The sequence below is a fragment of the Manis pentadactyla genome, chromosome 12 (genome assembly GCF_030020395.1).
Source record: "Manis pentadactyla isolate mManPen7 chromosome 12, mManPen7.hap1, whole genome shotgun sequence".
NCBI classification, from domain to species: Eukaryota; Metazoa; Chordata; class Mammalia; order Pholidota; family Manidae; genus Manis; species Manis pentadactyla.
The window spans coordinates 68,560,485-68,585,202 of NC_080030.1; the positions used below are offsets into that span (position 1 = coordinate 68,560,485).

General features: G+C 33.4%; 1 protein-coding gene across 3 annotated transcripts in view; it reads left to right on the forward strand.

Moving 5' to 3' along the window:
* Positions 1-24,718, forward strand: part of TBC1D32 (TBC1 domain family member 32) — a 199,884-nt gene that overhangs the window by 91,116 nt on the left and 84,050 nt on the right. For all 3 annotated transcript variants that reach the window (XM_057489307.1, XM_057489308.1, XM_057489309.1), the window contains exons 16-21: positions 1,736-1,863; positions 10,701-10,902; positions 11,469-11,551; positions 15,401-15,539; positions 18,733-18,820; positions 20,777-20,895. In XM_057489307.1, the coding sequence (XP_057345290.1) occupies positions 1,736-1,863; positions 10,701-10,902; positions 11,469-11,551; positions 15,401-15,539; positions 18,733-18,820; positions 20,777-20,895 (759 nt within the window). The remainder of the gene's footprint in view (positions 1-1,735; positions 1,864-10,700; positions 10,903-11,468; positions 11,552-15,400; positions 15,540-18,732; positions 18,821-20,776; positions 20,896-24,718) is intronic.

Genomic DNA, 24,718 nt, shown 5'->3' on the forward strand with positions numbered 1-24,718 from the left:
GAACAGTAGTGTATTTTTCTACCCATGCTCCACATCTTCAAGTTTGCTCACATTTCCTTCTGTGGTGAGTAGGAGTACTGTAAATTTAGACTCCTTCATTTGTTTTTTCCTAGTCAGTTTGCAATTAATATCTATAGATATGTTTTTCTACATATTTCTAAAATCCATGTATTTCCTTTAATGTAATGGGGACTGCTACTGATTTTGTTTTAGCTCTGACTATTCCTTGCTTGGAAGATTGAAATAATTTCCTTATTTCTTCCAGTCTTTCATCTTTCCAGACTATATTATACTGCTGCTCAGGCTTTCAAAATACTTTCCTGTTCATTGCTTGCTAGATAAATTTCAAACTTTTTAACTAGACATTTATCAAGTTTTCCATTTTCTTTCATCCTGTCTTCTTTTCTATATATTCCAGTTATAACACTGACATTTTCTTTACAAGGTTATGCTAGTTCCCTATATTTACACACTTTTCTCTACCCTGGAAAGTCTTAAACTTGGTCTATATGAAAAATTTTTGTTCAGACTATAGTTTTTTCTCTGTAAACTTCTCCCAATTCTCCCTAGCAAATTTAGGTGTTTCTTTCTCTCCCATGTTATGTACTTCTGTAATGGAACTTACATTATGCTGAAATTATTCTTAGAGTAAGGGATAGCACTCTGAGCCACAATAAACATTGAATATTTAGCTTAAGAGTATTCAGCATCACCCATTGAGCCACTAATATGTCACTGACTCTCCTGGTTATTTTAAATATATAATACAGAAGTAACTAAGACATGTTCATTGCTTTTATGGTGCCTAGTCTAATAGGAAAGGCAGACTATTAATTTAAAGATTGAAAGTGAGGAAAATAAAGTAAAATTTAAATGCATGAAAGAAGGAAAGTATTATATGGGCAGAGAATTTGTTTTATTAAACATATTTAATGTGAAAGTGATAAGACTGTCTAATAATAAGGAATTCTTCAGGTGAATATACCTGACTCATCATTGGTTATGCTAACCAACTGAATTTATTAGTATATATTGGTTGCAGTGTATAGATACTCATATTTATTTGTTCATTGACATCTCTGCAGGTGTGTATAAGTAGGCCCCAGATTTAGTAGATTTAGTAGGCTTAGATTTCTAGATGGGTTTCAGCATTAATATGACTCTCTAGTTTTTAGTGTTTATCTTATACTAATTTGCTGGCAAAGACATTTTTAGGACTTTCATTTAAAAACAAAAGTGAGGAAATATGATTTGTTCTGCCTGCATTTTCTTGTTAGATGTCATCATTGACTGTCTTGAGACCTACAGCTTATGACCCAGTCAGTTTTAAGAAGGGATGATATCCCTTAGAAAGGATGTTAGATACCAAATTGGATTGGTTGTAGAGAAACCCAGTGAGTAGGAAGTAAAGGGCACAGTGGAAATGGAGCAACTACTCCATTTGTCAACTAGAATTATATATAAAACTGTAATAGGAACAGCAGTTCTCTCAACTGTCTTAATAAACAATATGGGTTTGAGTAAAAAGTTTATATTTGCCTTATCAACTGCTGGTAAGTGAATATAACCTAATGACACATTTAATTTAGACATATTATTTCACAGCCAAACAATCATTAACTTCTTTTTTGTTGTGGTAATATAACTTTATTAGACTACATTACCACTCCTGAGTTTTAGTCTGTAGTGTGTTAGCATGTCATAAATGTGTGTGATTTATCTTTTTAATGTACAGGCTGCTCCAAATTGCTCTGAAACAGCTTTAATCCATATAGCTGATATTTTGGCAAGAATTGCATCTGTAGAAGAAGGACTTATCTTACTTCTTCATGGAGAAAATATGAACTCTTCTGGAGGAAAAAAGTATGTGACTGTGTTTAAATAACTTGTGGAATTTTTAGCATATTTTCTCAATCTAATTCAGTTTACAAAATGTCATATTATATGTTAATAATGAAAATCTGGATTCCTATTCTAGGTATAGTTAGTTTTCCTGATCAGCCACTAACACATATTAGATGGTCTCTGCCTGTGTCCTTTGGAGCTTCACTCCCCATGTCTGCTTTTTTCCCAGAAGTCTTTAAAACCTCTATCTCTTCCATTCTTGCCACTCTTCAGGAATTTTCCTTTTTTGTGTAACTATTCTTATTTACTGAGTTCTCAGGAGCAATGGGAGCTAGATGTGTATGGATACCTGTGTTCACCTCCTCTGGTTTTAATTAAGCATTTTATATGATCCCGTTTTCTCATCTCTTAGCATATCAATTACAATTATTTTTAGTGGTTGTCCTTAAGTTTCTAATCTATATTTACAACTGATACTCAATAATAGAATTGCTAGATTGTATGGTAGCTCTATTTTTAATTTTTTGAGGCACCTCTATTATAGTCTTTCATGGTTGCTCTACCAATTTACATTCCCACCAACAGTGTGCAAAAGTTTCCCTCTCTGTATATTTTAGTCAACACTTGTAATTTATCTTTTTGATAATAGACATTCTAACAAGTGTGAGATAATATCTCATGTGGATTTTGATTTGCATTTCCCTAGTGATTAGTGATGTTGGACATATTTCCATGTGCCTGTTGCCTATCTATATGTTTTCTTTGGAAAAACATATGTTTGGATCCTCTACCCATTTTTGAAATTGGATTTTTTTTTATGCTTTTGAGTTGTATGAGTTCTTGACATACTTTGGATATTAACTGTTTCTAGGATATATGATTTGCCAATATCTTCTCCCATTCAGCCAGTTGCGTTTTCATTTTTTTTGATGGTTTCTTTTGCTGTGCAGAAGCATTTTAGTTTGTAGTCTTACTTGTTTGTTTTTGCTTTTGTTTTCCTTGTTTTTGCAACCAGTCAAATCAGCAAAAAAGCATTGCTAGGACTGATATCAAGGCACTTACCACCTTTGCTTTCTTCTAAGATTTTTATGGTATCAGGTCTTACATTTGGATCTTTAATCCATTTTGAGTTTATTTTTACATGTGGTATAAGGTAGTCGTCCAGTATCATCTTTTTGCATGTAGTTGTCCAGTTTTTCTACTGCCAGTTTTTGAAGAGACTGTCCTTTTCCCTTTGTATACTTTTGCCTCCTTTGCTGTAAATTGACCATATATGTATAAGTTTATTTCTGAGATCTCCATTCTATTCCCTTTATCTATATGTCATTTTTTGTGCCAGTTTCATATTTTAATTACTATAGCTTTGGAGTATAATTTAAAATCAGGAAGCATGCTACCCTCTAGCTTTGTTCTTATTAAGATTGCTTTGGTTATTTAGCATCTTTTGTGTGTCTGTACACATTTTAGAAGTATTTGCTTTAGTTTTGTGAAAAATGCCATGATATTTTTATATTTTTGGTATTGGTATTTATAGTATATAATATTGGTATATTATATTGGTATTTGATATATAGGGTTCTGTTAAATCTCTAGATGCTTAAAATAGCTGTACTACTGAAAATAATTTAATTTTTCCTATCCATGAGCCTGGAATACTTTTCCATTTATTTGTGTCTTCTTCAGTTTCTTTCATCAATGTCATACAGTTTTTACAGTACAAGTCTTTCACCTCCTTGGTTAGATTTATTTCTAGGTGTTCTTTTTGATGTGATTGTAAATGGAAATGTTTCTTTGATTTCTCTTTCTGATAGTTTGTTATTAGTATATACAAGCACAACATATTTTTGTATATTTTGTATCCTGTAATTTTGCTGAATTCTTTTATTCTGACAGTTTTGATGGAGCTTTTAGAGTTTTTTATGTATAATATGTCATCTGCAAAGAGTGGCAGTTTTATTTCTTCCTTACCAACTTAGATGCCTTTTCTTTTTCTTGCGTAATTGCTGTGGCTAGGATGTCCAATACTATGCTGAATAAAAATGGTGATGGGCATCCTTGTATTGTTTCTGATCCTAGAAGAAAACCTTTCAGCTTTTCACCATTGAGTGTGATGTTAATTATGGATTTGTCATATAAGGTCTTTATTATGTTGTGGTATGCTCCCTCTATACCCACTTTGTTGATATTTTTTATCAGAAATGGATATTGAATTTTGTCAAGTGCTTTCTTTCTGCATCTATTGAGATAATATGATTTTTATCCTTCATTAACCTAATGTATCACATTGATTGATTTGCAGATGTTGAACCATCCTTGCATCCCTGGAATAAATCTCCCTTAATTATGATACATGATTCCTTTAATGTATTGGTGAGGTTGGTTTGCTGATACTTTGAAGATTTTTGCACCTATGTTCATGAGGGATATAGGCCTATAATTTTATTTTTTTGTGGTGACCTTTTCTCATTTTGGTATCAGGATAATGCTGGGCTGATGAAATTAGTTTGGGAGCATTCCCTCCTCTTCAGTGTTCTGGAAGAGTTTGAAAAGTATAGGTATTAAATCTTTGAATGTTTGGTGTATTCACTAGTGAAGTCATCAAGTCCTAAACTTTGTTTTTTTTTGGATGTTATTACTGGTTCAGTCTCCTTACCAATAATCAGCCTATTCAGTAAATGTCTTCTCCAGTAAGTGTCGTAACTCAGTCTTGGAAGATTGTAAATTTCTGGGAACTTACCCATTTCTTCTATGTTGTCCAGTTTATTGGCCTATATTTGTTAATAGTAGTGTCTTATGGTACTCTGTTATGTAGTAATGTGTTGTTTTTGTCCATTGAGTCACTCTGTTGATTGGAGAATGTAGTTCATGTACATTTAAAGTAATTTTTGATAGGAATGTCCTTATTGCCGTTTTGTTATTTGTTTCCTGGCTTTTTTTTTTTTTATAATTCCTTATGTTCCTTTCTTTTTCTCTCTTCACTTGTAGTTTGACTTTCCTTAGTGTTAGATTCCTTTCTCCTTTTCTTTTGTGTATTTACTATACATTTTTGCTTTGTGGTCACCGTGAAGTTTGCATACCATCCTGTGTATATAACATACTGTCCTATATATATAACAGTTTATTTTAAGTTGATAGAAGCTTAAATTTGAACACATTCCAAAACTCTACATTTTTTCTTCCCTATCATATTTGTTTTTTGATGTCACTTTTTATATCTTTATGTATCCCTTGATTAATTATTGTTGTTCTAATTTTACTACTTTTCTTTTTTCCTTCTTAATAGCTTTATAAGTAATTATTCACTACTATATATTTACCTTCTCTAGTAAGATTTTTACTTTTGTATGTTTTCTTGTTATTAATCGGTACCTTTTCTTTTCAGCTTAAAGAAGCCCTTTTAGTGTTTCTGGTAAGGCTGTTTAAGTGATGATGAACTCCTTTAGCTTTTGACTGGGAAATTTTTTCTTTCTCTTTCAAATCTGAATGATAAACTGCCTAGAAGAGTATTCTTGGGTGGAAGTTTTTTTTCCTATCAGCACTTTGAACATGTCATGCCTCTCCTCTCTGGTTTGCAAAGTTTCTGCTGAAAAATTTTCTGATAGCCTTGTAGAGTTTCTCTTGTACATAATCTGTTTTTCTCTTGCTGCTTTTAAAATTCTCTTTATATCTTTAGACAACTTAATTATAATGTGTCAGTGTGGCTGTCTTTAGATTCATCTTACTTGGAATTCTGCTGGATCTGGATGTCTGTTTTCTTACCTGGATTAGGGAATTTTTCAGCTATTTTTACTTCAAATAGCGTTCCTGCCCCTTTCTCTTTTCTTCTTTTCAGGACCCCTATAATGTTAGTGTTACTCTGCTTGATATTGCATAGGTCCCTTAAATTATCATCATTAAAAAAAAAATTCTTCTTTCTTTTTCCTGCTCTATTTGGGTAAGTTCCATTTGTCTTCCAGCTCCCTGATTTGGTCTTCTGTTTCATCTAGTCTGCTGTTGAACACCTGTCCCCACCCACCAACCCCAGTATATTAGCTTTTCAATTCAGTTATTGTATGTTTTAGCACTGTTATTTCTCTTGTGCTGTTTTATGTTTTCTGTATTTTTGTTGAAGTTCTCACTGTGTTCATCCATTCTACTCTCAAGTTCAGTAAGCACCTTTGTGACTATACTTTGAATTCTTTATCTGGTAGATTACTTATCTCCATATCATTAAGGTCTTTTCCTTTGGCTTTGTTTTGTTCTTTCATTTGGAGTATATTTGTTTCCTTATTTTGCTATACTCTGTGTGTTTATTTTTATATATATTAGACAAGACAAAGGAATGACCTTGTACAGGTGATGAATCTTCTCCTTTTAACTTTCCATAGCATTTGGTTATCTCTTGAGCCTTTGTGATTATCTAAACCACTTGACTTATTCTTGATATGCCCATTTTTGAGGGTGTTCCAAGACCTGTGAGAGATCCAAGGGGAGGAATTTCATTTAGCACCTTGTTTCATGCTGATTGTAAGCCAGACAGCAGGAGCTTTTAAAGTATGCAAATTTGTACAGTCCTATTCAGCCACAATCATAAACCCTGCTGGCCTACAGGCCAGGGGACCTAGAGGTGTTCCCTGGGAGATGGTTACAAAAAAATGGGGGCTCTAGATGAGTATATAAACTCCTGTCTGGGAAGTCTTGTTGAGCTATAGTGAGGCTAAGGGGTATGCAACAATTTTGTCTCCCTGTGTGCATTCCTTGGGAGTGCCTCCTTAGCCTCTAGATGTGTGGGAAACCTGAAGCATGTCTCTTGTGCTAAAGTTCCAGACTAAGTAAATGGGCCTTTTTCAAAGGAAGATTGGATTGTATTTCTATCTGTGCAATCCCCTGGGGGTGATGGCCTGACAAGAACTGTCTTTCCAATTGTTGCAGTCCTAGAGCTCTGGAACAACAACCTTCTTGGCCATGCGAGTCAGGTGATCAAAGGGTGTCCCCTGTGTGGTCTGTGTATGCCTGCTGTCCTTAGAAAGGCAGTTGGAGAGTGGAAAGTGTAGGGCATGCTGGCTGGCTTCAGAAGGGCATCAGGGAAAATGTCTTGATGTTTTCTGTGCACACCTACAGCTTCGGCAGTGCAGCAGGAGAGTGCCTTGTCTGTGTACATACACTGGCTTTGTCCTGGGAGTGGGAGACTCTCACTCTCACCTGCCCCAGCTAGGGAGTGGGGGAGTGCTACAACACCCTTGTCCTCTGGCACCAGTAAGAACAGCCACCACTCATCCCCACCCACCCCAGCCAGGCAGCAGAAGGGTGCTGCATCTCAGCTTACAAGCTATATCAGAACGCAACAATGACATCTGTCAGTACCTCCATCCAGTGGGAGCATCTCATCTGTCCCCTGCCCCTCCAGCTGATGACTCCAGATTAACAAATAAATATCCCTTTCAAATATTCTAGATGTTTTCAAACTGCTTTTTTTTTTCATTGGGTGTTAGGGTGAGCTCCCCAAGAGGGGAATCTAAGTTTCCTATAGCACTTTGGGACACCAACATATTTCAGCCCTGCTGGTTTTCCAAGCCAGACATTCTGGGGGCTCATCTCTGGTGCAGATCCCAGTGTGTGGTATCAGCTGCTTGCTCCACTGGGTGCAGCCTTCTGATGAGAAGCCTCCCTATTATGTGTCACTGTGCCAGGAGTGAGATTTTTATGAGACCGTGTCTCTGTCTCTCCTATAAGCCCTCAATGTGGTCCCTTTATCCTTTGCTGTAGAGAGCAGTCCTAGTTTTCAGATCATTTTCAGAGAGAAATATTTGTAACTGCCTATTTGGTGTGTCCATGGGAGGAGGTATGTTCTGGACCCCTCAGTGCTGCTACCTTAGACCCCCAGGAGCTTTCCTTTTTTATTCCTTTTTGAAGAAAAAGAAGTTCTTATTCTAGCATCCTATTCTTATTTCATGACTGTAAGTTCTTTTACCTCTGAAGGTAATGAAATTTTCATTTCTCATTTTCTTTTCTCCTTCCAAATTGATTTTTTCTGTTTATTGTCTTGGTCAGTGATTTTAAATTAGAGATTTCTTCAGATATTTGAAAGCGAGTAAAAAGCTGCTTGAGATCTGTGCAGGAAAGTGGGACTTGTCACTTGTGCCCTTTGTTGTAGGGGAACTTTGCCATGGTATTGTTTGGGGAAACTCTAATGTCCAGTATCTTTAGCCTTTTCTTTGTTCTGGTCAGATTCCATAGACAAGGTTCTTTGAGTTAGCTGTCTGCAGAGAATATGTCTTGTTCAAGAAGAAAACTGGGTGGAAAAGGGCTGGGTCTCAAGCTTTTGTATATAAACTTTGATGTAACTGTGGTTCCCTTAATTGTTCGTGATCTCTGCATACCCTCCAAGAGATATGTTGTATGGCTACGTGGGATGTGGAAGGGAATCTGGAGTTCAAACTCCTTAAACTGACTTTCAGGCAGCTCTTCTGTGTTTAGCCCCACTTTTACTCCCAATTCCAGAGATTTTTGGTGCTACCAATTTGAGTTTTTTGAGAGATTCTATGAAATAAATTGTGTTTTCCTGTTTACTTTGGCTTGTGATTCCATTGTTCCAGGTCCTGAATTATTTCCTGTTTATTCTGTTCCAAAACAAATAACAATCATCCTTTCTTTTCTCCTTGTCCTTGGAGGTATGAAAGCCTTCTGAAAATTTTGTTTACTTTTGCAATTTAGTATTTCAGGAGGGAGCAGTGGTGAATGTGTATGTTCAATTTGGCATTTTTAAGTGGAAATCTTTTTATTACTCATATTTAACAATTCTTTTTTAAAATTAGGAGGACTAATCTTTTGTCAAGAGTTCTAAGTTTTCTTTTCAGTGTTCATCACTTCCAAGTTTTTTTCTGCTATATATGCACATTAATTAGTTATGTGTAGTCAAATTTTTCCCAGTCATTATCTTTATGATTTCTAGATTTTTCTTTTGTTTTTCTTTTTAAGAAAGTCTCCCTCACATTGATGTTAAACAGATGAAAACATAAAGTGTGAGAATTTCTTCTGAATCCCCAGTGTTCAGTAGTTAAGAGTTTCTGATTATAGAGTTGACTCTTGAACAATATGGGTTTGAACTGCGCAACCCCACTTATACATAGATTTTTTTTTAATACAGTATTGTAAATGCATTTTCTCTCATGATTTTTAGCAATACATTTTCTTTAGCTAAATTTATTGTAAGAATACTGTATATAATGTAGTTTTCAAAATATGTGTTAAGTAAGTCTTTCAGTCAATGTAATGATTTTGGGGAATCACAAGTTATACCTGGATTGTTGGCTGTCTGGGGGTTAGTGCCTGTAGCCCCTGAATTTTCAAGAGTCAACTCTATTAGCAAAACACTAGGATCATCTCAAATATCAAATAACAAGGGGCTAGTTGATTATATGTTCACACAAAGAAGCACTTAGCAGCTGTAGCAGAAAGGAATGATAAATTTATTATGTACTGCTGTAAAATTATCTTCAGGATATATTCAATGAAAAACAAAACAGAAGAATGTTTATAAAATGCTATCTTTTGTGTAATAGAAGGGAATATGAGTAAACTGATTTCTTTATATTTTTCAACATGCAATGATGAAAAAAATCACCTGAAAAATAATAGTGTTAAGAAGAAGGGAGAAAATATGTGGATAGGGAAATATGGATATAAGACATCTGGGGGTTATACTTTAATTGTACCTAGGTTTGACTTTGGAATCATGTAGCTGTTTTACATACTAAATCTAAAAGTTAAACTAAAAATAAATATTAAAAATTTCCAAAAATGGAAATAAGTGAACCCAACTACTAGTCAAATCTGTGACATACCCATTGCAGAGAAAATAATTACTTCAAGTGGACTAATTTAAACAAAATAATTAAAATTTTGAAGGTAGTTTAATTTTTAATTAGGGATCACAAGTACAATTTGAATTTTGATATGTGTGACTATCAGATGATATTAAGAAATTGTAATCAGTTTTGTTAAGTTGTTTATTGGCACATAACATAGAAAGTTTAGACCAGGTAGAGGTGCACACTGGGTAAAATAACATGATGTCTGGGACTTAAAATACTCCAAGTAGAAGGGGGAGGAGGAGAGGTCAGAGAATAGGTAAAACTGGCAGAGTGTTAAAAATATTGAAGATGGATGGAGGGGTACCTGGAGAGTCCTGTCTACTGCCTACTGTTTGTTTTTTGTTAGTTTTTCTGGCTTTTTAAAAAACACAAAAAGTTTGCTGCTTGAACCAGGTAGCCTGGGTGTAAGTCCTACCTTTGTGATATTTTTCAAATTCCTTAACTTTTGTAGGCCTTACCTATATTTCATTATCTGTAAAAATTTAAGAGTAATATACCTTCTTCATAGGATTATTATAAAGATTAAATGAGTTAATGCACTTAAAATACTTAGAAAAGGCCTGGCTCTTTATAAACATTTGCTATGTTTCTCCTTATCTGTTATTGCTAGTAAAATGTCCCAGCTTCTGAACCAGGCAAACAGTCCTGTTAATGGAGTGAGGAATGTTTAAGAGGTGCTAGGAATGGAGATCTCAGGATTGTTCTCAGTATAAATCAAAGGAGGTTACTTATGGCCCTGGACCAGCGGTGTCTCTAACCTTTCTAAGTGTATAGTTTTGTTGTTTTCTTTTTTCTGTATATTTTTTTATTCTACCGAAACTGCTCTCATTATTAGATGTCTATACATGGGTGGGGACAGAAATATTGACATATCAGAAGCTAGAGGAAGACTGAAATACAACAAAGCAAATAAAGAGTTTGTGATAAGGCCAGCCGTTTTGGTAGTGCTTTATGAAGTTGTGATTTATAAACTTGGGATCACTTTTAGGTATCATCTTTTAGTCCTACAGGTGCTCATATAATTGCCCAGTTTTCAAAAAAACTTCTTGATGAAGATATTTCTATTTTTGCTGGATCCGAAATGTTGCCTGTGGTTAAAGGAGCTTTTATTTCTGTTTGTCGTCAAATATATGATACATGTGAAGGCTTACAGGTGTTAATTCCTTATAGTTTGCATGAATCAATAGCAAAGGCATGGAAAAAGGTAAGTATTCTCAAGCTTCTTTTTTCCTCCCTGCAAATCTTTGTTTCACATATAGTCACTATTGTCGTATCATACTGCAGTTAAGGTATTTTATTGGAGCAAATGCTATTTCTGTAGTATCACAAAATTATAGGGACATAATGCCTTTTTAATTTGACACAGGATGACCTCAAATCCTCCTTTCCTAGGAGGACAAAATTCTAGAACCTATCTGGGTACTACAAAGTCTTTTCTTCTGGTAGGAGAGGCTTTAGATAAATTATCTTTGCATAGGCTGACATTCCTCTTTGGAAGTTATTTCTAAGCAATTTTTACAGATAGCTGGGTTTTTGTAATGGACAGTAGAGGTCAAAATGTAGCAATAGTCAAATTAGTATATGTTAGTGAACTAAGACTTTACGTTTCATTTGTGAAAAACTTTACGTGATCATTATAAACCAAATAATTTAAATTTTGAAGCCAACTTAACTTTTAATTAAGGATCATAAATAAAAATGTAGCATGAGATCTTATGAGTAATGCTATCATTAAAAAAATAATAATTAAGTTTATCTGTTATATTTCAGGCAAGTTTGCTATCAGAAAGAATTCCTACTCCTATTAAGGGTTCAGATTCTGTTTCTTTAGTAAACCAGGAATCCCAAAACATGTAAGTACCGATATTAAACTTATCCGTTTCTTTGTTTTTTTATTTTCTGAACTAATTTCAAAGTGAGAATGTAACAGAATACTATACTAAAAACTCTTTACAGGAAGGTAAATGTATACTTATAGGATCTAGGAAAATTACACCTAGGAGGAACTTTAGAGATCATATTCAAAAATAGAAACAAGCCTAGCAATATTCACTATAACTGCTTTACCCTGTATTTACATTATCAGTTAGGAAACAACCTGTTGTAATATTTCCATAAATTTGTAGAATTACCAAATACTAAAATTGGAAAGCTAACTAGGGAGTTCAGTAGAACTAAAGTGTTAGCAAATGCCAGTGAAGTTCATTTATATTTAAATAATTAGTTTTCAAAATGTGTGGCAGTGCATTTTAATTAGACTTTGGCATTGGACATTTATTTAAATATATATATATATACCAGTTTTTAATTTAGATGTCCTCATGTTTCTTCAGAAATATCAACAAGATTATGGAGTGATGTTAAAGGGGAAAAATTTCATCAATCAAATCAAAATATTGAATAACTCAGGCTTCCTATGATTGATCTCAAGAATTAGACAAATTTACCTTCTGGCACAATTGGCAGTAGACAGCCATACGCCTCCCTCTAAGAAGGAGCTTACAAAGATCAAACTTAACTACATAGAACAGAGCAGAATATGTGCTTCCAATAGGTAGCTAACCACAAAGAAGAAGTAGACTAGAAGAGAGGCATTACTTAACCAAGGGAGCTTAGGTCATTCCCCAGGAGTCCCTTCTTCCATAGGAGAAATAAGTGATTAGGTGAGAGAGAGGCAGGCAGCATAAAACTGGAGAATGTGTTGCATGTGGGAACTTGAGGCCAAAGGAAAAGGAGGTTCTTTCAACATCTGGTATTGTTCTTAGAAATAAAAGATTTAATAGTTTCTTATAGTTTAATATAATTTAATAGTTTAATGTAGTTAGAACTTGATTTCATTTTTGTCAGCAAAATTAAAATACCTCCTAGAAGAGTTGAGTGTTTTTTGCTGGTTTGTGTTAATTAAGAAGTTGGTATGAGATAGGCAGTATTTGTTCCTTTGTAGCTTGTTAAAACTTGAGTGTAAAAACCATCTGGGCCAGGTAATGAGACTAGCCTGGTGTCAGCACATAGCAGGTGCCTGATAACCTTTTTGAATGAGTGAATGAATGAATAACACACCTACCCCAAGTTAGTAGTTTCTAAATAATGACATCAATAGTAAGACTGATATGATAAAGTAAAATTGAGTTAAATTCTAAAATTCTTATTTTTGAATCTCTGCAAGACTAATTTTAGGCATTTTGATCTTACATTTTCTGACAGCTTATTTTTGGAGATGCCCTCCCCATCCTCCCATTTATTGAAGCTTTCAATACTACAGAGAAGATAGAATCTGTTGTATAGCCACATAGGGGACTGAAGTCTTTTAAATCTAGACTCTTGAATTGCAACCCCAAATGAAATTTTTACAAGGTTGGTTTGGTTGTTATTAGTGATTGCAGTGAATACAAGCCATGTGGGATCATCATTAGGGTGACCATAGAGAAGAATCCAATCATAGGGAAAAAAGATACTCAGCCTGCCCCAGCCAGTCACTGAGTGGGCTTTGGTAAAGCTAGAGGGTAAAGTAAAAGGGGACCTTTGATTTGTAAAATTCATCCTTTGACCCTAAAGAAATAAAATTAATAACCTAAAATTTAATTTCCATGAGAGTGTCTAACCCTCCATAATTGTAGCCATTCAAAGAAGGAAGTTCTCAAAGCTTACTAAACAGTGTTATCTATTCCATTACCCTTACTCCAAGGCCAATAAGCAAATTCAATGGCTTGGACCTTCCTTCCACTTTGAAATATTCAGAGTACCTGCACACTATAATTTGGAGAATTAAATGCTAAGATAGCAGAAAAGACAAACTAAAGCAATGCCAAGTCTTTAATTTTTCAAGACTATATGATGCAACCTGAAAGTTTTTTTGCCTGTGTTGTTTTATTTGGCCGGGGGACAAGGGGGTGGAGTGGGGGTGGTGTCAGTGGATAGAATTTTAAAAATTTCAATTTCTTTAATGGCTAATGGTTCATTCGGGATTTTTTTTTATTTCTGCTTGAGTGCTTTTGATTATATTTTCTAAAAAAATAACATTTTTCAGTGTGCATATGTACATTTTGGTGTTAATTTGCCCAAAGTGTTGTATATTTAAAAATAATACAGTTCAGTTGTAATATATCCCCATTTTTGAGTCTTCGTAACTTTTGGCGCTTTTCCCACCTTGACCAATTTATTGCATTAAGTGCATGCAAAGACCAGGTTTTGATTCTGTTAGCTCTTAGTGTTAGGTATCTCTTGAAGTTTGACTGCAACTTGATTTTTAGGTGAGATTTTTTTTTTTCCTTCCCTGTTTTCCTCCTTCCTCCCTTATCTCTCCTGATATCTATTTCCATGATCATTTGTCCCTGTCCAGTGGTTTTATAGTTTCTTTTTCACACTGTGTTTTAAATAGGTTTTGCATTGACATCTTGAGGGTCTTGTCAGTGACATTACAGGTGCAAAGAACTAAAGGCAAATTAATCATCTCACTTCTAGAAATAAGGCTGTACTTGTATTCTCCTGTCTGCCTAGGATTATGGCTTGTCAGAGCCCCTGTTTTAGACAGTTTTATACATACATATATATATATATATGCATTTTGTTCATTATATATTATTTCTTTATATAAATTATGTTGATTTTAATTTCTGTTAAATATATATTATTTTTGCTAGTTTTACCTAGTCATAAGTCTTAAGCAGTAGCCTACATTGTGTCTCTTTGCGTATGTAACTCTTTTAGTCCTTTATATCTTGTTGGAACCAGAATTTGGTTTCCATTGTCTGCATTTGCCTCAAAACTAGAGTCTCATTCACTTTTTTGTGCTTTTGTTCCCTTTGTCCATGGTGATATTTATTTTATATTGAACACGGTTGTTATATCTTTGGCCGTTGCTGTGCGATTGGCACAGAGGGATATGTATTAAGCCATGTACTTAGTTTCTGTTTTTGATCAGAGAAGTCCTGGATTTCAAATTTCTTTTATGATCAATTCCTAGATCTGAAAAGCACACTTTTCCATATTCAGAGTTTCACTGTACATACAAATAAAATCAAATTGATTTTTATATATTTTAATACCTAAAGTTTCCTTCCCCACAACTAGGAATATCCGGTAGTCATTTTCTCTTACTAATGACACCTCAAGATTAAGTACTCTTATCCCCTTATTTTCAGATTTCTAGCTCTGACCCTCTTATTAACTGTGTGTCTTCTGAAGGTTTCAAGTTTTTTTCTCTGGAGAATGTTTCTCACCTTTTTTTAGAAGTGTTCTAATGAGGGGCATAAGTCTTTCTCCAAAAGTAAAAACCTATGAAAATAAAGATAATATGGTTAATATGCCTCAGAAAATCAGAAGCCAGGTACTCCAAAATGAAAAGGAAGTATAGAAATAATGGAGTGATGGGTCATCGGGAATCTAGGCACAACAGGATTATAATAGGAAAACAAAATGAAATTAAGTCATGGATGGTAGAACATAGGTGTAATAAAAATGCTGACAATATGCAGTTTATATTTGAGTCATTTAGCAAGGGAAAATAATTGTGATACAAGAATAAAAGAATTCAATGTCAAGGGGAAATCATGCTTTTTATCTTATTTTTAAACATTTATTTATTGGTTACTTTGTAACCAATGTGTAGTTCACAAATTTCATTTATCAGTAATATTAAGCTGAAATATATTCTTTTCAGTTGAGTGCAATAAAGTTCATACCTGATCTTTTACCTGTTTCAGTGTGGCTTGGGAAGAGAATTTGTTAGATGATTTACTACATTTTGCTTCCACTCCCAAAGGACTATTGTTTCTTCAAAGTACAGGTGCCATGAATGAATGTGTGACATTTATGTTCAACCAATATGCAAAAAAGTTACAGGTATGAATTACCATCTGCCACAGGCAAAAGGAATTTTTGTTGCTGTAAAAGCCATTAAGAACACCATTCTGGTTTCTTTGCATGAAGAGGTTATTAAACTTCAACTGAAAAGCCATATAGCATTGTATATTTAACTTGATATTTTTTCAGGAAAGCATTCGAGAGTTGATATTGGTATCTGTTGCTCTGTTTACAGAATGGCAAACAACCAGATGGAGTGTAGAAATTATGTTAACCATCCAGATGTTTGCTAAGTGATATCAAACATCTGGATATACTAAAACTAGGTGGTACTCGAGGATGAGAAAATAAAAAAAAAACTATTGGGTCTAAATGTACATGTCAATGAGAGTTTAGGCCTCACATATTAAGAAACAAATATTTGTAGACGGATTTTATTGTTGCCATTAAATAAAATTTATAACATAATTTAATCTTCTCAGACAGATGTCATTGAGGTATATACAGCTCTTTGTTGTCATAGTAAAAACCCTAAGACTTAAGGGTTTTAGGTGTGCTTTTAAAAGCATTTTGTTTCTGGCAACTGTTGCTTCGTGATGTTATTAGGTTGCCTGATTATAAATATTATTTTACTTATTCTTCAATTCTTATTTCCTGCTTTTATTTAATCCTATAAAAAGCAACTTTTTAGAGTGCTTTTGCCAATGAAGAATAAGTTGTTCCTTAGGGAAGGCCCTGACCACTCTTCACAAGTAAAACATAGAAACATCATTTCGTGGGTTTATGATATTAAGTTTGTAAATACAGATATTTGTTTTTATTATTTTATTTAAATGGACCTCAAGTATAGAGTATTTACTTATTCATATTCTTAAGTTCATGGCATACTGTCCTCATCTGTCCATGCGAACTTTGTCTCTTGATCAATTTATTCCCTTGTCACTCCTTTTTCACAGTTGTGTGTGTCTCCCTTCATGCATCCTCCAATCCCAGGCTTCCATACTAATGTGTTTGATAATGTTTAACAACTTTGGATATGTATACTTCTGCTAGAATGTGCTCTTCTAGGATATTGTAGAATATTGTCTTAGTCTATTTGGGGTTACAACAAAATTCCATAGACTGGGTGCCTTAGAAACAGCAGAAACATATTGCTCACCGTTCTGGAGGCTGGAAGCTGGGGATGCTGACATGGTAAGGGGAGGGCTGCCTTGTGGTTTGCAGACTTCTCATGTCCTCACATGGAAGCAGGGGCTATGGAGCTGTTGTCTGGGATCTTCTTTATAGGAGCACTAATCCCTTCCTGAAGACTCCACCTTCATGATCTAATCACCTCTCAGAGGCTCTCCACTTACTGTGTTACCTCTGAGGTTTAGGATTTCAACATAAAAATTTTGAAGGGAAACAGACATTCATACTATAGCAAATATAGAAGTTTTTCAATGTTCTTCATGTTCACATAAATGACATAGTGATTGTTTTTAATTTGAATTGCTCTGCTGGTGAGTTTGACTCTCTCCTTGTGTACAAGTCAACTATTTGGGTTTCCTTTTTTGTTTTTACATTTTGAAAATATTCAGGCAATTCAAAGACATTTTTCTTTATTATCATTCAGGTACTGAACACACACAGCTTTTATTACTATGATAATGTACCTAGGACCAGATGTCATTTTGTTATATTCATGTATTTAAAAAAAAAATCTAGTCCTCCTTTTTACAACAGTGGTAGTTATAATAGCAGATACTATTCCCTTGACCTTAGTAACTTACAACCTTAAAATTTAGTACAGTACTTTAATGGTACTTTATATAATTTAAGATATTTTTTGAAAATTTAAATTCTCAGTTATCTTGTAAGAAAGCAATAAGGCCATTTCCTTGATTTTGCTGAAAAAAAAGTAGAGACCCTGGCCAGTTAAATTATCTGCTTATGCTCACACATCTAGTTACTGACCACATTAAGATTAGAACTCGGAGTTGTCTTTACCAGCATCCATGAAACCTAAGACTTGTTTAGTAAAGCATGTCTAATTTCTTTGTGTTTTTCTCTGCCTCTTCCTTTTCAGTACTTAGTGGCTAGAAGGGCTTCCGAGATTCACACTAATATTTGAATCAGCAGGGTCACTGGAGGTGATTGATAAGTAAGGGGTATTTTCAGCGGTTATGGAGAAAGGCAAGGAAGAAAAGGGTAAACATTATCTTTGTGTACTTCTGTATCATCTAACTGCAGAAGCAATGGATGGCAAATTAAAGAAAATGGAAGTAATAAAAATGAAAGGGAAGGCAAAATTTGTAAAGTCGTAAGTGGAACAAATTTGAAGCAATCTAATTCCCATGGCCTTTTAGTTACTATATTTTTTTGTGCTTCAAACTGAATGTACAGTTTATATTTTTAAAATTTGATTAAAATACATCCTTCAATAAAATGTTGGAAAAAAATACAAATTTTAAATGTTTAGCTCCAATTAGAAGTTAGCCTTTTCATAAGCCTATCTGGTTTTAGCCTAAGTGCGAGAAGGAGGAACTTTTTGTAATGTCTTTGTTATTTCCCTATTCTGATTTGTGTTAAGAGATACTCACTTCTATACTTTACCATGAATACTAGTATAATACTCTGTGAGCTAACTAGTTATTTAAGGTTTTCTGCCATACTGTTTAGAAACCTGTATACTAATGATGAAAATTTATGTGTTTGTGTGTATGTATAAAATTCCTTTCCTTAGAGGAAAAAAATCAAATTTCTTCTAAAAATAAGGGGTCATTTTAAGAAGATACCATTATTCTTGTTCTTCTTAAAGTCTGATTATTTAAAAACCCAGTTATTAAACTGGCAGCCAATACAGATTTATTAATGAGGAAGTTTATTGAAGAACCTAATGAATAAAAGAGAAGGATATTAGAATTTAAAGTTGGAAGGAATTGCACTCTTCATCTGGACAAAGTTCCTCATTTTATGTATAAAGAGAATTAGACCTAGAGAAATAAATGACTTGTTCAAAGTCAAAAAAGCTAGTTAGTTTTAAGGTTGGGACCAGAAACTAAATCTGAAATGTTCTTGTCAAAAATACTACATTGATTGATGGTAACAATGTCTGAATTTGTTCTTGCTGTTCTTATCCTTATTTGAAAGAATGTTAGTGTTTTAATTAAAAACTAAGTCTACATGTAACATGTAAATATTAACATGCTATGTCTTCCTGTTTTTCATTGTTACTCCTTTTTTCTGTTAGATCAGCAGGCATAAGAAGTTTGGCTATGGAGTTTTGGTCACACAGGTGGCGTCAACAGCAGCAGGCGCAACAGCCCTCCAAAGCTCAGGTAAGTTTCTTCTTGTGCTTAGAATTATAATTATTTTGAATAACCAACCAGTGGAAAATTTAACTGGCATGAGAAGGAATCAGGATAATTATCCTGAAGTTTTTTTTGCAATTTATGCCTTAATAAAAGAAGGCTATGGGTTTTCTTTTCATCATTTCTCTTCCATGAAGTCCCACTGGGTATTTCTCTCCTGAGAATATACCCAATCTTGTTCTCTTTTCTCAGAACAGTAGCATGCAGTAAACTAAACAGAAAAATACCTGATGCTTTAAGAATCCCTCTTCATCTTATAGAGCAAAAGTATATCGTTATTCTCTTAATATAGTTGTACTTGATGTGATTTCTTAATGTTTAGTTTCAGTGGCTTATGCATACATCAAAATTTATAGTCATGGTCGTTATCACACATACATAAAATTTTCTTACTCTCTTTCCTTCTCTTACCTTCTTGAAAGCTTCCCTCTCAGCACTTCTCTTTCACCAGTATCTTTGTAGTTTGCTTCCAGCATGTATTACCTACTATGGATTAGATTTTTTAAAAGTTTAAACATTGGGAATTTAATATAGTATTTCTTAAGATTATCTGAACCCTGGTCCTGCCAAGATGTAATGTCTAGTGGAGATGTATGATTATATTTTTCAAAGTTTAGAGCAGATTAATTATAACATCAGTGATCACAATTGATTCTCTCCTTAAATGAAAATAATTTCCCTATAGTGTATCTTAAATATTTTTGTCTGAACTAATTTGGACTGCTTGTACTTTGAAACATGTTTCTTGGCAGAAGTTGTCCTTGGCTGAACCACTTAGTTTTTTCTCTTAGAATAAAATCCAATTTATTGCAGTACTCATGGACACATTATTGGAAGAATTTGAAGACTAGATTCAATCCCCAATATCCCTATTGGTCAAGTCACATAAGTTTCTGAGCCTCATAGTATCAAACTTTTCATGGGAGGAGTAAATGAAGTTTTTCATTGGACAAAGGAAGGAAGACTTAACACTTCTTGAGTTTCTATGATGGTTAGGCACTTTATCAGGAACTCTATGTATCATTGCATTTGTAGTTAATGGCAGCACTCAAATGTGGCACTATTTAATTTACAAATGGGGGAACTGACGCTCTGGGCAGTCAAGGGATTTGTCTGAGGATGGCAACTAATAAGCTGGTGTATTTTTTATATTTTTTATTTAAGTCCTGATATTCTGATTTCAGAGCCTATGTTTTTTTTTTTTTTTTCTATACGGCCAGAGGAACCTTTTTGCTGCAGTCTTACTATAAGCTTACTGATTTTATGAGTAGATATCCTGTTTTATGCTTTAATATATGATTTGATTATTCATAAAGGGATTTAATAAAAAGGCTTAAAAATCATTTTCATTTGTAGGTATAGGGTCTGATTCATGAGACTTTAAAGATTGTATTCATCCAGAAGCTCTATGAAATGGAGAATTGTTCTAAGCATAAAAATTACAAAAATAATTACATTAGAAGAAGGGAACACACTTACACTCTTTGCCTACTTTACTTCCTGATGCCTCCTTATGTACATGCATGTGCACATGCATACACACACACACACATACCTATTCCACTTTTCAGGCTGCTTTTCACTTTTGGCTCATTTGCAAAAAAGTGTAAACCTTATTATTTTTTAGAAAACCTGCTCAGAGAAGTTATTGACAATGGACAAATGCTGGGACTCAAAATTCCACAATGGACATTTTATTTCAGAATTTAGTCATTGTACAGTTAATGATAATAAGGTATCATAAAGGTATATTAACAACAGCAGATGTGATTTCTACCAAGGTTAGAGTTTCTTTTACAGAGGATTACATTTATGTGTCTTTTGTCAGTGTGGACCAGTCTGGTCAGGGGCATAATTATATCTTTTCTCTATAATACAAAGAAATAGTATACCATAAATATGATGTAAAATAATTCTGTTTAGGATTTATTAGTGCACTTATAACTGAATTATGGGCCAGTCTGGAATGTGGAAGAGATGATGTTAGAGTAACCCATCCCAGATCTACTCCAGTGGATCCCATTGACCCAAGCTGTCAAAAGGTAAGAAATGACTTCACTATATCATAAATTACTTCATCCATACTTTACCTATACTCAGTTACACCAGCAGCCTTTCCTAAGTTTATCTTTTCCTTCCTTTTTTCATTTCTAGATTCTTTTTTCAAAATACATTTAGTGAAAATAGAAATACGACTGTTCCCTACGAATTATGTTTTGCAAGGCTTTTTGTCTTCCACAATATTTTTACTATATTTTTTCTTCTGCCATAGAGTATTGCACTCTAGTAATGTTATGAAGAAATAAAACAAAACAAAAACCCTGAAACAAGAAACAACCAAAATTAAGGAAGCTTTTCCCTTGGGTTTGAATCTAATAGAAAATTGTCAGGATTATTTGAAGGAGGGTTGGGTACAGAGAAGATATTATCATTTAGAGTAATGTGGCAAACAATATTTTTCTTTTCTTGAAGCACCAACACAATGTTTTCTTATAATTCAAAGACTCCTATTTTTTTAACATGTTCTCCAGATTTCACTAAAATGAAATGATTTCTGACTTTGAACAAAAATTTCACAGGCTACCATAAAGTCAAAGGGTGTGATAAAATCATAAAAAGAAATTCTTTTTAAATCAGAAGTTCTTCTTTCTGTAAAGGTGAACTAGTTTCCTACACTAGAAAACACAAGCTCAGGAAAAATAACTTAAAAATCAACTGTTTACAAGCACTGAAGTGACTAAAATATGTGGGGGTAAAAAAAGAGAGGGTAGTCAACACATGAACAAAAAGAGTAGTACTGCTCAAAATTCTGAATTTCAACAGATTTTTGCCTGAGGGCAAGTATCAGTTGGTACTTCCAGACAGAAATTCATACTCTTAACAAACTTGAAAAAACAGAAGACAAAGTTTAAGGATATACAGCAGCTGGAAAATGAAAGGAGGTGTCTGGAAAGAAGAGTGATACATAGGAGAGACTTGAACTCTTTGTGTATGCTCTGTTCAAGTATGTGATTCTCTCCTGAGCTATACACTTGAGTTTAACAGGGAGATGCTCCTACCACAGGGGCTAGAGTTTAGAATTTTGCTTCAGCAATGTTAGCTACTACATTAAAATTAATACTCTTTGGGAAATAACAGAATCCAACATCTTTACAACATATCCTTCATAATGTACTGGATACAATCCAAAATTACTACATATATGAAAAATAAGAAAAATGTGATTCAGACTTCAGAAAAAGAGATTGTGAAGTAATGAAGTTGAAATTATTTGTCTAGGATTTTAAAGCAGTTATTAAAAATAGAATATAAAGGAAAACATGTCTGTAATGAAAGAACAAATTAGAAATCATAGCAGAGAAATGGAAACTATATTTAAAGAACCAGAAGTTAGAACTAAAAAAATTTATCTGAAATAACTTTCTAGATTGGTGTAACAGAAGATATAAAGATGAGAAGAAATAATCAATGAACTTGAGTTAGATCAGTAGAAATTGTACAAGATGAAGAAGAGAGAAAAAAAATTCTTCTCTGACACCTTATCAAAGGGTTTAACATGTATGTAATTAGGATACCAGAATCTGGAATACCAGAAATAGAGAATGGGAGGAAATATTTGGATACATTTGCAATATTTTGAATTAATTTCCAAATTTCCAAATATATTTCCAAAATATTTGAAAATTTCTAATTTCTTGAAAGATATACCCTTTTTGATCAAGAAACTTAATGAATCCCAAAGCAGATAAAGGAAATCACAGCAATGCTCATTATAGACACGATGATGAGAACTAAGGAAAAAGAGGAAATTTTGAAACAATCTATAGAACATTACCTAAAGAGGAACAGCAGAAAAATTTGCTATCTCATTAGAAATATTGGAGGCTGAAAGACAATGGAGCTCTTTAATGTGCTGAACAGGAAAAACAAAGTCAACTCAAACAAAAATATCTTCAAGAATAAAAGTGAAATACATTTTAAAGTAAAGGCTAAAAAACTGTTTTACAGCAGACCTGCATTGTATTAAATACTAAAGGAATTTCTTGAGGTTGAAGGAAAATGATAACAGCTATTTGGATTTTCAGAATGAAAAATTACAAATAGGTAAGTATTAAAGCTTGTTTTTCTCCCCTTAATTTCTTGCAAGTGCACATGGCTTCTTAATAATCTATGACACATAGTAGGATTTATTTTATATTTAGAGGTCATTTATATGGCAGCCATACCATGCAGAGCAAGTGAATGGCATAATGGTACACAAATCTATACAGTCAAAAAAGTTCTTACTACATTTTACATAAATTGGCACAATATTCTTAATCCCTAGAAAGTATTTTTAATTCAAATTTGTTATAGGGGTTTTATTCAACTTTGAATTACAAATGTCCTTATAAACTAATAACTTATTTTAAAAAAAGTCACCCTAAACTGTGTATTGAGAGATCTAGAAATAGTAACAATTCAGAGTAGCAAATATTCTTAGTGCCCCATCTTATAGTTCCAAATATTATTCCTTAGGAATTTTGTTTTCTCTTGGGATTTAACTTTATTTTTTAAATTGTAGAAAACAAAGTGAAGTACATTAAATAAAAGAAGTACATTAAAAAGTTTACTTCTTGTCCAGTCTCCTCCTCTCACTCTCCTCTCTATAGTTCTGCTTTGCAGTCTCATAGATAACAGCCCCATGTGGCTATATGAACTTAAAACTAAAGTTAAAAATTCAGTTCCTCAATTAGGTTAATCATGTGTTCAAAAGCTATATGTAGCTAGTGACTATCCTACTGCCCAGTTCAGATTTCATAACATCTTTATTACCACAGACAGATCTGTAGGCTAGCACTGACCTAGCAAAACCACTAAATGAAATGCAAAGAGATATAGCTAAAAATAAATTTATAAAATAATAACCCAAAAGAAGGCAAGGAGAGAGGAATTAGGAAACTGAAAACAAATGGGTTAAAAGAAAACAAAAAACAAATGGAAGATATAACCCTAACCAATAATTGCATTAAATGTAAATAAACTAAATATTTTAATAAAAATGCAGAGATTTTCAGATTGAATAAGGAAGATTGAACTGTATGCTATCTTTAAGAAAGTCATTTTAAATAAAAAGGTATAGATAAATTGAAAGTAAATGAATATAAAAAGCATACAAGAAAAAAAAAAGTACATTAGAAGACAGGAATGGTCTTATTCTGTGCCAGATATTGATTAAAAAATCAGATTAAGAAAAACATTTCATCATGATAATATGGACAATGCAGTAGGAAAACATAACAGTTATAAATGAGTTATTATCCTAGAAATGAAATTCAAAATATATGGGATATTAAAATAGGAGTTAAAGAAAAAGTAGGCAAATTTACAGAGTTGAAGATTTTAACATTCCTCTTTTATCAATTGATGTAATAGATATGTATCTCAGAACAGATTAAAAGGTATGAATGCCATTACTAATTACATGATCTAATTGTTATTTATAGAAATTACATTCAGTGATTGCAAAATAAACCATCTCTTCAAGAGCACATAGCATCCTTACCAAGAGAGACTGTTGCTGGCCTAGAATACAAGTCTAAATAAGTTTAAGGTGATTAAAATAATACAAAGTGTTTCTGGACCACAGTGGATTTAATTAAATATTATTAGGTAGAATCTAGAAAACCTCAAATATTTGGAAATAAAACTCCTCTAAATAACACACAGTTCAAAGAAGTCACAAGGAAAATTAGGAAATATTTCAAACTGGATGAAAATAATACAATTATAAATTTGTGGATGGAGCCGAAATAGTTCTAAGAGGAATATTTTATCTTTTAGGTATTTCTAACTTTTAATATAAAAGTTAAATTAATGCCTCAA